The 18,321-nt window shown below is 37.6% G+C and overlaps 1 protein-coding gene and 1 long non-coding RNA gene across 2 annotated transcripts; both read left to right on the top strand.

The window, feature by feature from the left end:
* The first annotated feature begins 10,215 nt into the window (after window positions 1–10,215).
* LOC110720173 lies at window positions 10,216–11,749 on the top strand. The gene has a single exon (XM_021899188.1). The coding sequence runs from the start codon at window positions 10,837–10,839 to the stop codon at window positions 11,269–11,271; it is 435 nt and encodes a 144-aa protein (XP_021754880.1). The 5' UTR covers window positions 10,216–10,836; the 3' UTR covers window positions 11,272–11,749.
* Window positions 11,750–15,643: 3,894 nt separating this feature from the next.
* LOC110720087 lies at window positions 15,644–16,794 on the top strand. Its single transcript, XR_002511263.1, has 2 exons — window positions 15,644–15,798; window positions 16,248–16,794. It is a non-coding gene; the product is annotated as an uncharacterized LOC110720087 (long non-coding RNA).
* The last annotated feature ends 1,527 nt before the right edge of the window (window positions 16,795–18,321 follow it).

Raw genomic sequence — 18,321 nt, 5'->3', positions numbered from 1 at the left:
ATTTTGTAATTGTACACCCCGGAATTTGTAACGAATGTCGTCTTTGCTCGATCGTCGGGGTGCATGAAGATCTGATGGTATCCAAAATATGCGTCCATGAAACTAAGCAAGGCATGGCCACTTGTTGAGTCGACTAGCTGATCAATCCTCGGCAGGGGATAAAATTCCTTCGGACAAACCTTATTTAGGTCCGTGAAGTCAATGCACATTCTCCAGGTGCCATTTGCCTTTTGAACCATCACCACATTAGCCAGCCATTCTGGATACTAACAGGGTTCAATGAAGCCTGCATCCAACAACTTTTTGACTTCGGCTGCGATGCCTCGGTTCTTATTAGGGAAATAATTCCGCTTCTTTTTCTTAACTGGCTGACACGTTGGGTCGACATTAAGCTTGTGAGAGATGAGGTCTGGGCTTATCTCAGGCATGTCAGCTGCCGAGAAAGCAAACACATCCCGGTTGTCCCGAAGGAGTTGGATGAGCTCAATGCGGACTTGTGGATCAAGATCCGGCCTGATTGTAACACATTTTTCAGCGTCTCCTTCGGTCAACTCGACCATTTCAGTCTGCTAGTCTAGCTCCATTGATGTGGGGCCGGACTTTTCATTATCTGGCCTGCTGTCAATATTAGCAGACGTCCCAGAATTTTTCTTCTTCGGCTGGCTCTCTGAGTCTTTCGGCTCAGATGAAGAACTAGCCTTTTATTTCTCTGGCCAGAGAACCTTGGGCCGAAGCACTTAAGCCTTTCGTCTTATTCGCACTTAGCTCCCTTTATTTCTCCTCCTCATCCTCATCGCCATCTTCTGAACGATTAGTGGATGGCTTGAGGTAGTTGCATCTTCGGGCTTCCTTTTGGCTGCCCTCGATTCTTTCGGGGTAGCTAGCATCCGAGACATATATCATGAGCTGATGGTATGTCGAGACTACCCCTTGAATCTCGTGAATTATGGGCCTCCCCTTGATCACGTTGTATACTGAAGGAGCGTCAATGACCAAGAATTCAGTCATGACGTTCCTAGATGCTTCATTGAAGCCGATGGTGACAGGGAGGGTGATAGGACGTCGTCAACCTATCAAGAAATAAGACCTAACTCGATCCTACTAAACTAGTAGCAAGGGCAAGAAACAGGTCGAACCCATGAGAGGCGTTGAATCAACCACCAAATGTTATTGTTTAAACAAGCTAGATTAAGTCGGGGGTTTTAAGTTGGTATTACGTACCACTATTCTAATTCAAATCAACTAATTCTAAGAGGTGATTAACAATATTAAGAAGGCCTGGGGCATGGGTTACACCACTCAACTTCATCACGGACCACAAGTAGCATGCATAGAAATGGTGATTTAGGGGATAAATTAGGGGAAGTTATCAAATGCACCCAACTACTCTCTCAAGCTAGAGAGATTACTTGACATCAAAACCATAACCTACTCTCGTGATTATGGGCAAGAAACAAGTGTTAAAACATCCTCACGATAACATGCAAATTCCCTTGACTAGAAATTCCTATTCTCATGGCAAATCAAGTCAATCAAGCATAAGGGAGCTTCCTCAAGTTCATCTCTCGATCCTTCGTTGAGGAAGCTAGATAAATATTTAAAGCAATGGCCAATTACAATAATTAACAATGAAACCTCTTAAACTCAACTAATTAACACCCCACAATTAACAAATTAGTACATGCAACAAGTGTTGGTGATTACATTGAGGGTTCACCCAAACCCTAGAAATTAGACTACTCACAATCCATGGAAGTTAAAGCAATTAAAGATTTCAAGGAATTCATGAACAAATTAAAACTAAGAATTAAGTAGAATCTAACAATTAAACATGCAAAGAACAACCAAACAATTAATAAAAAGCAAGAATTAAAGATAGAAGAGAGAAAGAAAGAGTAAGAAAAATTACTAGAAGCTTCAATAATTGACTAACAATGGTGGAACTTGTCTTCTACAATGATTGGATTGAAAACCTTCAAAACAAGAACTAAAATCTATGCTAATTTGAGGATTTTTGTGTTTCAAACTAAGAGGAGTATGAAAATCTGAAAAAATTGGGAACCCCTCTAAAATGGTCCAAAGGGGCTATTTATATTACCCCCTAAAATAAGAGGACGGTGAAAACAAGAAACGGGTAAACTGTAGGTCTGCACGGACGTGCTGAAGTTGGCACGTCCGTGCAGACCAAGGCAGAAACTCAGTTTAAGACGACCTGCTGCAGCACGGGCGTGCACCTTCGGCACGTCCGTGCTGCATCATCTGCACGGACGTGCAATATTTGGCACGTCTGTGCTGCCTCATAATCACGGAAGCACGTCCGTGCTGCATCATCTGCACGGACGTGCAATATTTGGCACGTCCGTGCAGGCCTTGGCAGAAAGATGGGTTCAGGTCTGCACTCCTGCACGGACGTGCAACATCTTGCACGGCCGTGAAGGGTCTTCTGGGCCCTTTTCTTCGTGTTTTCTTCTACGATGCTCTTGTACTTGGATTCTTTCCATCATTTCCTTGCTTCTAACCTCGGTTTGGTAACCATGGGCTTCATTTGGTCGTCTTTGGACCTAAAATCTCGACAAAAACACTAACAACCCGTGAAGCATAGGATACACAAAAATTGCATAATAATAGGGTAAAAGTGAACCAAAACACAAATTTGTTCAGGTAAACTAGGTTCAAATACGCCCTAAAATCGCATAAAATAGCAAGTTATCAGAGGGTCACCTTCCCGTCAGGATAAGTTGAAGACCCGTTTAATCCGGGTACCGGGTAGGGTACCGGCATGAGGTGCTTGGGCTTCAGCTTGATTTGATTGTAGGACTTTCGGAAAAAAATATTTGCTCCGCTACCACCGTCAACAAGGACTTTGCTGACGTCGTGGTTGGCACCGTGGCGATGATCACCAGCGGGTCCTCGTGAGGGTACGTCACCCCCCGGCAGTCAGCGGCTGTGAACGTCATGTTCGGCACCGGTGACTGGGGCGGCTGAATACTAACATTGTTCACCTGGTGGGTCAAAGCCCTAAGGTGACGCTTGTGCTCCCTCCGAGAGCTTGTTCCTCCCGAAATAACGTGAATTGGAGGAAATTTTCCCTCTGCAGTTTTGCTGTTCTTTCGAGGGAAATCAATTTCTTACTGAGAGTCCTTCTCGGACTTCTCAACTTCTTTTTTCTCGCGGTGATCCGCGATATACTTTTTCAAGTATCCCTTCCGGAACATATCCTCGATTTTGTCCTTCAGCTGGATACACTCTTCGGTGTTGTGTCTCGGGGACTTGTGGAACTCACACCAAAGGTCCTTGTTTTTTCGCTGATACCACTCGGGGAGTGGTCTCGGATTTCGGTAACTCTGCTCTCCCTTCGTCATGCTGTAAATCTTAGCGCGCGAGAGGGCGAGCGGAGTATAGGATTCGTATCTGCCCAAGTGAGGTGCAGATTTTTCCTTCTTCGACTCGTTGGCCGAAGATTGTTCCGAGGCTTTCGTCTTTCCTTTCGTTTGGCCTTGGCCTTCAGACGATTGTTGTTTCTGTTTCCCGCCCCCGAATTGAGGTTGGGTTTTTGTTTTGTTCCACTCTTCGGCTCGGATGAACTTTTCCGAAGCATTCAGAGCTTCCTCCAAGGTCCGAGGTGAGTTCATGACCATGAAGTCAGAGAACAGTTGAGTTCTGAGATCGTGCTGAAGAGCGAAAACGGCAAGCCCTTGATCCAGCTGAGAAATACTGGATGACTCGTTGCTGAAGCGAGTCAGGTAGTCGCGGAGACTTTCGGCCTCCCCTTGCTGCAGGCTCATGAGCTCTGCAGTAGTCTTCTCTCGGCAATTCGCCGTGGAAAACTTGCTCTTAAACTTGGCGGACAAATCGTCCCACCCAGTTATATATGGAGCCTTCCTTTACCCCCTTGGAGATCCAAGCTTGCGCGATCCCTTTAGAGTGGTGGGAAAATATTTGCACCAGGTCACTTCGGACCTGGGGCACAGATGTATGTGTGCCTCGTAGGAGGCAATGTGGTCCTTCGGATCCGAAGTCCCATCATAAGTAAGGTGCGACGGGATCTTAACCGTTGGCACATGATCTTCCAGAATCCACTGCTCGAATGGGGAACTTGAAGGAAGCATCACGGTCTTACCCTTGTTCTCAACCGAAGGGACCGCGCTTTGCCCTCTCAAAGAGGTAGAAGTGATTTTCGTCCCTGGCTGGGAAGGTTGGGCCTCGGCTACAGGGAAGGAGAGGCGGCTATGCACACTCCGCTCCCTGTTGCCCAGTCGGTCGAGAGCGCTTCGGCGGACAGTCTCTAGCCGGGAGGCAGAGCTGCTGCTTTTGTGAGTTTTGCTCTGGGTAAGCTGCGTAGAGGGTTCCTTGAAGAAATGAGAGTTTCTTTGCCTTTCTCGTTCGATTCTCCAAGTGTCCTCTTCCTACTCTACCAACTCCCTAAAAGAGGGGGGGTTTCTCCCCCTCCTGGCCGAGCCTTCTCCGCTGGTGCCTAGTTTGCGGAGGAGTTCGGTCGCGTGGAGGTGGCATGTGCTGGGCCCTCGTGGCGTCCATGAGTACCGCCAAAGCTCTCGCTACCTCTTCCGAATTGGGCCCCGTTAAAGGTGTCCTCGGCTGAGTGTGAGAGCAAGAATGGATGCTCAAAGGCTGGCTCCGAGCATTAGATTGAGTCCTGTGGTTGGACTGATTTTCAGCGTTGGACCGAGGAGGACTCGGCCTGTACTGAGATTGAATTATGGGAGAAAGAGACCTCTTCCGAGACGCCCCTCCCAAACTGGCACCCTCAGAGGAGTTCCGTTTCGATGAAGGTGATGGTGTTGGAGTAGGAAGGTCTAAGGGCCTCTTCCCCTACACCATTCGGCGCTTCCGTGATGGGGAAGCACCGCTGTTCTTGTTCTTGCGATTCTTAGCCATTGGTACTAAGATTTTGGTAGAACGATTGAGATTGGCTTAAAGGTTTTTTGAAAGTCTTTCCCACAGACGGCGCCAAATTGTTTAGGGTGAAAACAATGGGACCTTGCCGAAGGTCCTAAGATGTGGCTGAAGACTGACTCGGTCCAAGTGATGCTGGGTCGAGGGTTTCCTGCACAGCAAACACACGTAAACTGGCCTTGGGGGTTGTGCCTAGGAAGGCCCCTCCGATGCCGAAGTCAAACAGTGTTTAAAGAGAGAAAGCTATGCAAGAGTATTAATTGCTTGAGGCTATATGTGTATGAATGATAAATGGTGTAATTGAAGGCTTTTATACCTTAGCATGACAAGGAGGAAAAATGGGCTTAGAGTCATATGGCTGACCATAATGACTTGGGCCATTGACTGGAGCTTGACTTGGCATGATAAGAGGCTTGGGCCTTGACCTTGACTTGGATTGAATCATTTATGGACCAGGCCCAATTAGGCTTAATTGGACCCAAACAAGTATTAACAATCAAGGATGATATAGAACTAATTCAATCTTTATAGGGTAGTAAAACTGTGGATTTAATTATTGGTTAATCAATCCATGGTTGGTAGTAAAAATAGAGATCCATCAACTTTTGTCCAAAGAAAAGACAATTATTGTCTCATTGCAATTTATTCTTAATGTAGGGTGAAATAACGAATTTATGGATCTAATGCCGACATACCAAATATACAAAAATCTTCTACGAGTAGGGGTGTACACCGGTCCAAAACCGGACCGGACCTGGACCAGACCTGTTTGGACCGGGGACCTGAATTGGGTAATTATGAGGACCGGGGACCGGACCTGAATTAACAGGTCCGGTTCCGGGCCAGACCTGAAAAATCAGGTCCGGTCCGGGTTTGGACCTGAATGGACCTGTTTTGTGTCTTTTTCGTTTTTTTTTTTAATACAAAACCTGTTGGACCTGCATATGGACCTGTTTTGTGATTTTTAGACCTGTTGCATAATTTAATAATTACATACAAACCAAAATTATCAATTACAAAACTACATAAAGTCTATAAAGTCCCGATTCTCAAACACCAAAAATACAAATGAGTCCACCGAAAATACAAATAAGTCCACGAAAACTCATAAAATTACATAAATTCTCTTAAGTCTCAACTCTCAAGTACTAGAAATACATAAATTCTCCAACGAGTTGTTTTCCCTTTGATCGCGTGATTCACACTAATGAGTCCATGAAAACAACTTCATCGTCTACATCGTTAGATTCACCACGTTGCACCTCTAAATAAAATACAATATAGAATATATTAATGATTGATAACAATGAAATAATAAATTTGGTGTAACAAAATTTCAAATACATAAAATTATTACTACCTTTCTCTATTTCCTCTAACTCTTTAAAATTTTCTTCCACATCAACAATTGGCACTTCCTTAGCTCTAAGCCAATCTTGTGTGCAAAGTAACGCTTGAACCATCTTCAATACAAAAATATTACACAAATATGTATAAACAAAGTCATATTAAGATATAAACAAACTTGATTTTATAAAATAAAAAGATAACGATGCATTACCTTAGGAGTTAAAGAACTCCGAAATGGATCTAGAGTACGACCTCCCGTACTAAAAGCATATTCCGATGCAACGGTCGACAATGGGATGGCTAGCATGTCACGTGCCATGCGATTAAGAATCACATAACGCTGACCATTCTTACCCCACCATGTCAATGCATCTTGTTCTTCCTCCTCCGGCCCTAATTGATCATTTAAGTACCTATCCAACTCACTTATCGCATACCCACTTGTCCCCTTCAATCGTTTTGCTCTTTCTTTTAGTTTCCTCACATAATCGGAACCCACTCCTTTACTATTATCAATATCCATTGACATATTATCTCCACAATCTGGAATATTAGAAGTAGCATACATTTTTCTATATTCCTCAAATAAAGAGTAAGCGAACTCATTCACATCATTAGCAAGTTTTGTACCCTTTTCCGGTCCATGCATATCCGTTAGTGTCAATTCAACAATGACCATCTTAGAGTGAGGGTCGAGAAGAAGAGCAACATAAATGAACTTATTCATCTTATCCACATCCCCCCAATACTTATCAAACTTTTTTTTCATTGCAATGGCCATAGCTTGAAAATTCAAGTCCTCACTTTGTTCCCAATTATTCAACATATCATACATAGAAGCAATTTCTCCTAAACCTTTATTAGCTGTCACATAATGGGAACCAGAAATTCGTTTAGTTAACAGATAAAACCCCTCTAGAAACAAAACCAACCTCTCCACTTTTTCCCAATCTTCGGGTTCGGGAGGCCTTTCATTGTCATTCAAATCCTCTCCATCAGGAAGAGATAACCCACTAAAAACACGTTGAAACTTCAAAGCCGTTTCCAACATTATGTATGTGGAGTTCCAACGAGTGGGGACATCAAAGGATAAAGAAGATTTTGAATCTATGTTTGCTTTTTGCACAAGATCTTTGAATCTAAGTATTCTTGCAGGGGAATTCTTAACATATTTCACAGCATTTCTAACTCTATCAATGCACACACCATGTTCTCTAATACCATCCCACACAATTAAATTAATGATATGAGCAATGCATCTAACATGAAGATTTTTTCCATCATTTATACATCCTGTTCTTCTAACCATTCTACTCAAGTGTGCACAAGCAACATCATTTGAAGAAGCATTATCAACAGTGACAGTAAAAAGTTTATCATCAATACCCCGATACTCTAAACATGCCTCAACTGCTTTTCCAATAGCCTCTCCTTTATGACTAGAAATTGGACAAAAATTTATGATCTTTTTATTCAATTTCCAGTCATTATCAATGAAATGAGCTGTAAGACACATATAATTAATTCTTTGTATTGAAGTCCAAGTATCAGTGGTCACAGAAATTCTTTGACATGTCTTAAACATTTCTCTCAATTTCTCTTTTTCACTATAATACAACTTTAAACAATCACGAGCAATGGTAACACGAGATGGAATGTGAAATTGTGGACATGCAACTTGCACAAAGTGCCTAAAACCGGGTTTTTCCACATGCTTAAATGGTAACTCATCAACAATAATCATGTGAATCAATGCCTCTCTAACATCATTCAAGTTAATAATCCTACTCCCACATTTTAATTCACTACTCTCATGTTCTTGATCAAAATACAATTTAGTTTGCTTTTCTTTGCCCTTTTCTTTTTCTATATTAATAGGATTACCGAGACATGATTCTGCATGGTTTTTAACATTTTTTGAACCATTAAGATTACCATCAGCAGCAAAAGTTTTAGGACAGAACTTACATTCAGCTCGTAGTTTTCCATTCTCGACGTACTCTAAGTAATATTTCCAATACTCAGCTTTCCTCTTACTTTTTCTGTTCCATATATATTCCCGCCCCGCTTTTAGCTTCTTATCAGGAGGCAAAGTAGATTGCAATTCTTCCATATCCTTTTCAGAAAGTGGCTGTGACGTTTGTTCAGAAAAAGAAGCAGACCGTTTGATTGAGAGCTCTCCATCTACAATATAATTATATACAATATAAGTAATTTTAAAGTAACAATTATATACACATACCATTTTATAAAAAAATTTAAGAGCAACTTACATTGTAAGAATAAGAATCCGTGGTTCCTTGACTTCCTTCACTCCCTGCAAGAATAAAAACAAAAATAAGAACCCCTGAACTACACACAGGTTAGCCAACTTATTTAATCTTAATAATCTAAGTCCATACTTTTAGCAGCCTAGCAGGAATAAACACAAATTTTAAAGTATAAGTTAGCTTAAAAAGTGTCCATATATACACATTAGAAATATCAATACCAGGTAATAAGCGTATATGATACGGAGTATGAGTTAGTTTAATAAGAGCAAGTCCATTCATTATTCATTAGAAAACCAAACAATGATTAAATATAATGAATCACTAGTTCACTACTCATCCAAAAAATTTCTCAACGATCAAAATTTATTACGAAGTAGTAAGTTACTAAGTTGTGCCGCATTATGTTGGATCAATTTGCAGGTTGGTATGATGGTATATATTCAACTATTCATAATACAATGTGAAATTGAATTGCCACATATAACATTCAAACACAGAGACTAATAATGCATACAAATATACAATAGAGTACATACTTAGCAGTTTTCTGTATTATACAGAAATATTGATTGAGATAATGATTGATTTTTTTTTGTATTTCTCATCATCAAGACAAATTCAAGTGGAGACATATATTACCTTGAATAACTTATACTTTAGGAATAAACACAAATTTTCGCACTAAATTAATCTTAATAATCATAATAAACACAAAATTTCGAACTAAATTTCGCACTTGAACCCTAAACCCCAAACTTCTTAATTCTTATGAACCCTAAACTCAAAAAAACCAAAAAAAAAAAAAAACAGAAATTCGAAAGAGATGAACTAAAAATAAGAAATTCAACATGCAAACATCAAACAATCATTAAAAGCAATTGAAAATTTGAAACAAGAATAAACATATAAATTCTCACACTTAAATTTATTATTTCGAATTAAAAATACCAAAATTATAAGCAAATACTTACCAGATATTATCGGTGTGCATCGCCTGAGAGAATGAGGGAGGTGTCGGCAGTGGGCGGTGGCCGGAGCGAGTTGGGACAGCCGCGTTGAGAAGTTGTGATTGAGGGAGGCTGAGAGAATCAGTTAGGGCTTAGGGAGTTAGGGTTAGAACTTAAAAATATGAAAGAGAAGTTTTAACGTCAGTTTCAATTTTTCAGAGTTTGGTTTTTTTTTTTTTTTTTTTTTTTAATTACGATTTTCCCGGGTTTCAGGTCCGGACCTGAAAACCCCGGGTTTGGACCGGGTCCGGACCGGGACCGGGAACCTGGATTTTTAAGAACCGGGACCGGACCTGAATCAACAGGTCCGGGTCAGGTCCGGTTCAGGTCGGTTCAGGTCCGGTTTCAGGTCCGGGCCAGTTTTTGTACACCCCTATCTACGAGTACATTGTACATTTAATTATTTATATTTATTAAATTATTGTTACTACTTGTATAAAATTAATCAATAGCACTGTCTTCTAAGATCCAAAAGGCAATCGTTTTCTAAAAGAGGGAACCAAATAGCCAGTGCCAACAAATCAAATTAATATCAAAATCAAAGAGATGGCCCCTCAATCAATCTTCCATCCTCATCCCTATATTTTAATGTTATATCATGTTTTATGTCATATAAATCTTTATCTTTGACCCTAACTTAATAACTTATAACACCCCAACATTAATTAATTATTAAATTAATACTTAATTATAGTAAATCTCTTTAATTAGAAGTTTAGAACAAACACCATTAACCTTGATACCTAATCCAAATTCATTAAATCCCCAATTTCTTTCCTGATTTCTTCTCCAACCCATTTAACTTCTAACGTGCAAAAACTCTTTCATGCTCCCTTCAATTTTCTTAAATGCAGAAAATTTATTTGTGGGTCCAAGATCAAAGGTTTCAGTCTTTTCTTCTTCTCTCTTCTAGTATTATACGTTGAATTAATGGTTGATTAAACTTGTTGATTTCATATTTCTTGATCAAGTTGTAATCTTTAGGTGCTTAATTTTTCTGGGTTTTGATCAATTGTTTTTGAATTGCTCTTATTTGTGCATATAATTGTAGAAATGTGAAATTGAATTTAGGGTTTATAGGGTTTTGTGATTATAATAATTAATCTTTGTTGGGATTGTTAATTGGAAAATTTGCAGTGAAATGGGTATATATTAGGAATTCAGCAGATTAATCTTGGGGTTTGAGAAAGAGGGATTGAGTAATTTGTTTAGAGGTTGAAGATTAAGTTTTGGTGTTGTTGAATTAATTTGGTGGAAAGTTGGATAATTCAAAACTTCAGGGTTTTTAGGAAATGGGTTCTTCTGGTTTTCCTGTAATATGTCTTCTACACTCAGTAATTGCTCTTGCTTGTGGAGCTATGATGATGTTTTATACTAAAGAAATCGCGGTATTTGGTCATGGTAAAGAAATTGGTAGTAAACTTCAAGGATCAACCCCTCATGATGAGCTATTAATCCAAACATCTGAATCATTTTCTGGGTTGCTTCTGTTTGTGATTGGATTTCTTCTGTTTATGGTTGCATTTGTTAAGGACAATAAGTTTCAGAGCTTTTTTGCCAAGGGATGTGTGATCCTACACCTTTTGATGGCTGTTTGGAGGGTATACTTTGAGACGAATGTCGAGCATCTTGCCCATGATTTGCCTAGGCAGGTTGTTGGTGATGTTGCATTAGCACTTTCATGGGTTTTCTTTCTCCTCTATTCGTGGCGAGAGAAGTATGATTGAGTGTAATGGTACTGGCCTAATGGGGGTTGTGCAAAGTATTTTTTAAAGCTTTTACAATGGAAATTGCTGATCACTACAACTATTTCACATTCTTTGGTTGCATTCGTGTACTCTTTAGTGATCCAAAGAATTTGATTTGAAGATCAACTTCGACAAACGAATTCTTCAAAGGTTTTTAATGCTTTCTGTGCTGCTGATTCAGTTATGAATTAGGGTCAAATTATTGTAAAAGCAGAGCTCATATGCCAGTTTCATGTGCTACCCTGGTACCACATCCTGAATAAAATTGGCCTGTGTGTTATTGAGTGTCCTCTTCCCTGTAAAAAAAAATGATAAAGCTTGTCTATAACTGCTAGCTTGTTATCTTCAAAATCTATCCAATCTGTACAGCACACAATGTAAATTTCGTAAATTAATGTCACTTGTCATTGTAAGTATTGTTTGGTTGATATATGATATGATCTTACACGCATGACCATCTGCACTCTTCTGTTAGTTCTGCTTCTGCACTTAAAGGTTGTTATTATAGAATCTTTCGATGTCTTATTACCAGTATAATTTGATTCCTCTGTTGATATTGGAAGACCTATGACCATATCAAAACTAACAGGTGAAATCTTGCTCTTTTAGCGAGCAGAATGAGCTCGTTATAGGCAGTATACAAAAATTATAATCTCCATCTACTGCGAAAATAGTCTTTACTTGTTAAAGTGAAGTTTTTCTGATGCTGAAGTATGTGTCTTTGAATGACTACTATTAGAGCTCAACAATCTTCGATGTTACAATTTGATACATCCTAATGTGGGTGAGATAAATCACCAGTTTGGCAATTTGTGGTGCTAGTACTCCTTTGGAAAATCGGATTTGTTCAGTGCTTTGTCCAGGTAGTTTACTTATCTTCATGCTTCAGATTGTCTTATGGTGTTCAAATCAAGGTTTGCACCCTGCAATTTGGTTTGTAAGTACGTTAGACATGTCCACAAGTCGCACATGCCATTTTTATCTTACACTACTAGTTTTGGGGCTTCAGGCCACTGGCCATTTCATGGGTGACACAGCGAATGTGGAATACCCTCTTCTACTGATTATGCGATAGGATAACAACCATAATTATTGAGTGTTGGGTTGGATAAAATTCTGTCAAGGCTAAATATTATATAGGTTGAGAAATTATGGGATTTTGTCATTTTGATATTATATAATCATATTGTGCACATAATTAAACATGGACAAATTTAACCTAGTTTGAGCGGAACAATTAAAATTAGGTTTTGATTACATTATTACTAGTATAATACGAAGTAGTATATTATTTGAACTCCGTCTTTTATAAATTAAAAAATTAATAGGAAAAAATAAGGTCCTCAAGCAACCTATACAATCCAACCAAGTCGATTTAGCAAACAATACTCTTGGATGTAGGATGGAAGGGGAATTAAAGAGCCCAACACTAACCAAATACTATTTGGTATATACTATATACATTGTGTATTGTATAGTAGTTAAAATTAGTCAATACGGTATCTTTAAATATGATTGTAAATTTGTACCTTTTTTTTTTTTTTTTTGAGGGGTTGTAAATTTGTACTTTGTAATACATATGTAAGTAAATTTTACAATTAGTCAATTAGTTATTCGTTGTGCTTATCCTTGATACCTTGAATCCAAATATAAAAAAAATACCTAATTTTGTCACAAGTAGTGAATAATTAAATCAAATGCATAGTAAGTTGCAGTAAACAAAGGGAATATTTTGCTTGCATATCTTTACTAAACCGTTTAATGTTGTTTTGTGTTTCACATGTGCTTAATTGACTTTGTGAAGGATGGTATAAACTATAGAATATAGATCCTCCAAGCTATACATTAAAATGTTGAATGTTAGTAGTATTTGTATTTCAATTATCAAATCCATTGTCTAAAACAGTATACATAAAAAAAATATTTTAAAAAATTGATCGATTTAGGTATACCAAAGTGCATTATTATCCTTATCAAAGGGGGGAAAAGTTGCATGATTAAGCACATTATAACAATTATATATTTATAATAATTCATTTGACAAATTGTACAACAACATCCACATATATATAAACAAAATAAAATACGGAGTAAAAATAAATAAAATAAAATAAAAAGTCATGATGAACAACCTACTCACTTAAGCATACTATATATTAACAAACAACAATTCCTTCAATATAAATCTCAAGGTTAATGGCAAAATCTCAAGTAAAAAATAAGAGAGTTTAATTAATGGTTGTTAATACATCCAGGACTTCAAGGTTACATCTTGATCCCGAGTCACGTTCTCAAAAAAAGTAAGAACTAGGATTAGCTATGTATATAGCCAATATTAAAATATGATGAACAAAGTAATAATTATGATATTTATACGAGGTTTGGGGATGAGGCAATGAGTATATACACTTTTAAGATGAGATGCTAGTTATAAAATTTTCATTCTACACATATAAAATGGACACTATTTAAATTGACTAAATTACCCTCCATAAAGGTAAAAAGTGATATTTAGTGATACCCAAATGCCAAAAATTCTATCCAAAATTGTTAGAGTGGTAGTGCTACTTAAATTTTTTCCAACTTTGTGGTAGTTCTTTTAAAAAAACTTTTTAATAGGTATTTGTTTTCAAAACACGTGCTTTAATTGGTAGTTGTTGACAAAATTTCTTTATCTCATGGATGTTTTATACAAGTAGAAGTTTGGAATTCTTTTGTAACCGTGTGTTTTGGTTCCTCTGTGATTGAATTGTATTAAAACCGAGAGCTAGGCTTATAGCAAGCAGAAAGATAATTTTAATTTTCAACACTAATACTTTACCGTATAAATAAGAGTAGAGTGAAGTCAGTGAACCACTGAACCATATTGAGTGCACACAATATAAGTGTGTTCAATATGCATGAATTAAGGATAAAAAGCCAATAGCAGAATAGCAGAGCAATCTTCCTCAATATTATTGGAAAAAAAATAATAAATAAAATAAATAAAAATTCTATCATGCACTGGTTTAAAATAAATTCTTAAAGTACCATCCATGTAGGATTGGTCTTTGGTTCAATCTAAAACCACTAATGTCAGCACTAAATTCTAGTCTCTTTGAACTTATCACTCTAAATGTAGACGATCTTTCCTTAAGACTCTAATAAATGGATATGATTCATATGAATATCAAAAATCGTACTTGTCCTGGGTATTGGGTAGTTAATGAGTTGATGCACCAGTTTTGACCCGAACTGTTAAATCCAACTATTTTGAACTCATCCGATAGGAACCGAATCATTAAAAATCCATTTTTTTCCAACCTGAAATCGAATTGAATCGAATTTGTGCCATCGTTAATGACCCGACCCGTTATCAAGTCAAATCATAACAACCGAAAATTGAAAGCAACCTGAACCGATTATGCTCGAACCTAATAGTAACCCAATCCATATTAAACTGATAATCATTTAAACGCGACAAAAATCTAATTAACTTGAACTGTTTCAACTCATAACCCGCTGTGACCGAATCATTTATAACCTGTAACTCGTAAGGACCAAACCATTTACAACCCATAACCTGTTGAGATCGAACTGTTTACAAATTGTAATCCATTATGACTGAGTCGTTTGCAACTCGTAATGTAATATGTTTATGATCTAATCCGTTTCAACCCACTATATATTCGATAAACCCCAACGTATTGACTTAACTCGGTTATAACCTAACCTGTTCCTACCCATTATCTGATTAACTAGACTCGATAATGATCCGACTCGATTTTAACCTGATATGATTTGAACTGAAACACGTTTCATATTGGTTAAAATTGTTTCCAAAGAGACCCAATTCAATCCAAATAGATTATGACCTTAACGAATAATGACTCGATCCGATTTCACCTGAAACCCGTTTTCAAATCGAACCAGTTTAACCCAAACTGATTATGATCCGATTACAACCCGAATTGTTTTGAACCATAACCCGCTTTAAACTGGCTTAACATTTTTTCTAACTGAGCTGGTTTAATCCAACTAATTATGACCCGAACTGAATACAACATGATTTGATTAGGACTCGACCCGAATATAAACCGCCATTTAAAAAACCAAATCAAATTGACCCAATAATTTTCAAAACCGACCCAAATTGACCCGCTAGGCCGCTAATCATTTCAACCCGTTATAACCCGAAATTGAATTGTTTACCCGAATTGACACTCCTAACCGTGTGTCTATATGGGCTGGACTAGATAATATCATGAATTGATCAATATTGGGCTTTAAGGCTGTAAGTACATTTTGAATTATTGTGTCAAACCTTATTACGTAATTACCCACAAAACAGTACGGAGTAGTACATACGGTATTACGGAGTACACCAGTACAATTTGTACAAACGCCCGAAAATAAAACACGTCGTTTCTGTATTTTCTTTCTCCTCTCAACAATTCAACCTTTTCTTTGCGTTCCTCCACTATTCTGCTATTCAGCTTCATCCTCATTCTTTTGCTGAATTCTAAGGTATCATCTTTTTCAATTCTTAATCCACTGTTTTATTTAGATTTTGATATTTGAACAATAAAAAGCAGTTAATTTATCTAATTTAATTGCTGCAACAATTGGGTGTTTCTTGAATAAGAAGAAAAAGGGTGTTTTTCAAACATAAATCCAATTTATTTTATGAATATGGTCATATTTATGATTTATGTTACTGAATCAAAGTTATATGTTCAACCCTTATGTTAGTTTTTTACTTTATTGTTGTGTTGCTAGTGTTACATTAGATTGAAGTAGTTTAAGTTTTGCTATTTTGATTTTTAGATTATTAGAGGAATTTAAATTGTACCCATTTCTTGTTTATTTCTGATTGCAGTTGGGAATTTTCAGAATTTTTGGGGGGAATGACTGAATTATTATACAAATTTGTGAGAAATGTGGATTGAATGTTTTGTATGTGTTTTTCTGTTCAGGGTTTTGATCATGGGAGGAGTTGCATCCTCTAGTAATGGTGTGCCAGTAGAACAAAAGAACCCGGAAACGGTTTCGAAAGCTTCCGAGCAGGATCAAAAGCCGAAAAAGAAGATATGTTGTGCTTGCCCTGAAACTAAGAAGCTGAGAGATGAATGTATAGTACAGAATGGTGAAGATGCGTGTACTAAGTGGATCGAGGCGCATAAGCAATGCCTTCGTGCTGAGGGATTTAATGTTTGATGAAGAATTGGAATTGGATGTTTTGAGTTCTTGAAATTTTGCCAAATAGGTAGTTCTTTTTCGGGTTATATACACTTGTTGATCACACTTATGTGAATAAAAGGTATCAAAACTATCTGAGATGAGTATGTTGTCTTGCAGTTAGATATCGTATTTTTGTGATAGAATCATTGAAATTGATCATATAGACATGTCATGATATTGTATGCTACAATTTGCATTCTTGTTGATAAATTTAACTGGATGGTCTGACTCTTCTATCTGATGATTGCTGACTTTGATATGAAGCCAAGCCCATCTTTTGCAGTTATTGTGCTATCGTAATATATCTTATGATTTCATTGTCCATGATTTATCCAACTAGGATTGCAGACAAGTGTGTTTTGTCTGCGTTCAGCCGAGCTTCCAAAGGGATTAATTGGTTATCGCTTACCAGTCCTTATAGAAAGGGCGCTTCTTACGGTCACAGGATACTGTTGTCAAATGTATTTGCTGTTTGTATGATGTTGTATAATGTGCCAAGTAGAACTGTAGATGTGTTATTATGGTTCACTGTAAGGAATTTGGGGGTTTGCTAGCTTATGAGAAAAAGCTCTTTTTTCAAGAGCCAAGACCTCTCAAGAATAGAGTTTATAACAGTTTATTAGTGACTCAATTCAATGAGCAAATTGATGATGACATGAGCTATTAGAGAGAACAATCAATAGATCTGAGAACTAGTTATGGTTAGAGACTTAAATTGGTGTTTTGTTGGTGTCCAGAAGTTGGTTGCTTGATGAGGAACTATCTTATATAACCATAGAAGTTAGGATCTGAACAACAGCTCCGTTGAAAATGTGGTCACATCAATTGGGCCTTCTCGCCCAATCATACTTGTTGAGTTGGTGGCACCTTAAATATGAGAGACCAAGCATCCATATTAAGTTGCAAACAACTATTCTTCAGTGGACACAGAGGAAGTTTTAGGCATTTAATCATTTGGCAATTGGCATCAATATGAGTGTAATTTTGGCTTGTGAGATTTTGCATGATTGATAGTTCTTTTTTGGTTGATTCATTTCCTGAGATCACAATTATGTGAATATTAGGTATCTGACAGTTTTAGATGAACATGTTGGTCTGGAAGCAAGATGCCAGACCGGTAGACTCTTGCCATCTTTGTTATGGATTTTCAGAAGTTGATGGTATAGACATTTCAAGATGTGGTATGCTACATTACATGTTGCTCTTCCTTATTATGATCCATGATTTAAACTATATGGTCTAAATCTTCTGTTTGACATTTGGCAATTGCCATGAGGTCTCGAAGTAGTTATTTAGTAATTATGGTCTCATTTCTTTTTAGTGGATAATCATTGCTTTGGATTTTCTTAACCTTAGCTTCTAGCTAGGGTAGTGAATAATTATTGCTTTGGATTTTCTTAACTATAGCTACTAGCTAGGGTGTATTGCTGTTAGATAATATTTTTTAGCATCTTAAGTAGCTTAGCTGTCTAAGATGAGTGAAGTCAGATTATCGAGAATAAAAGCTTATACAGAAGTAGTATGCAGAATGGGAGGTAAACACATAGCCACATTGGCTGTTATGTAAACTCTCCCTTTTTATGGTCTTCCCTGATGAGAAGCTTACGCCATAAACAAAATTAAGGAAAAGCTTTGTTGCAGTCTTGGTTATGTCAAGGAAAAATACAATGATCTGAAAGCTTGTGAATTCTTCCATGAACACTTTAGTTGGGTTAGGACTTAGGACAAAGAAGTGATTTGGGATCTTTCTACCAGACCCGGATAAGATTTCATTTGTTGGACCACCATATATGTGCTGCTTGATATTGT

Source organism: Chenopodium quinoa, unplaced genomic scaffold, assembly GCF_001683475.1.
Source record: "Chenopodium quinoa cultivar QQ74 unplaced genomic scaffold, ASM168347v1, whole genome shotgun sequence".
In the NCBI taxonomy this organism is placed as follows: domain Eukaryota; kingdom Viridiplantae; phylum Streptophyta; class Magnoliopsida; order Caryophyllales; family Amaranthaceae; genus Chenopodium; species Chenopodium quinoa.
This window is presented reverse-complemented; position numbering and strand designations above follow the sequence as displayed.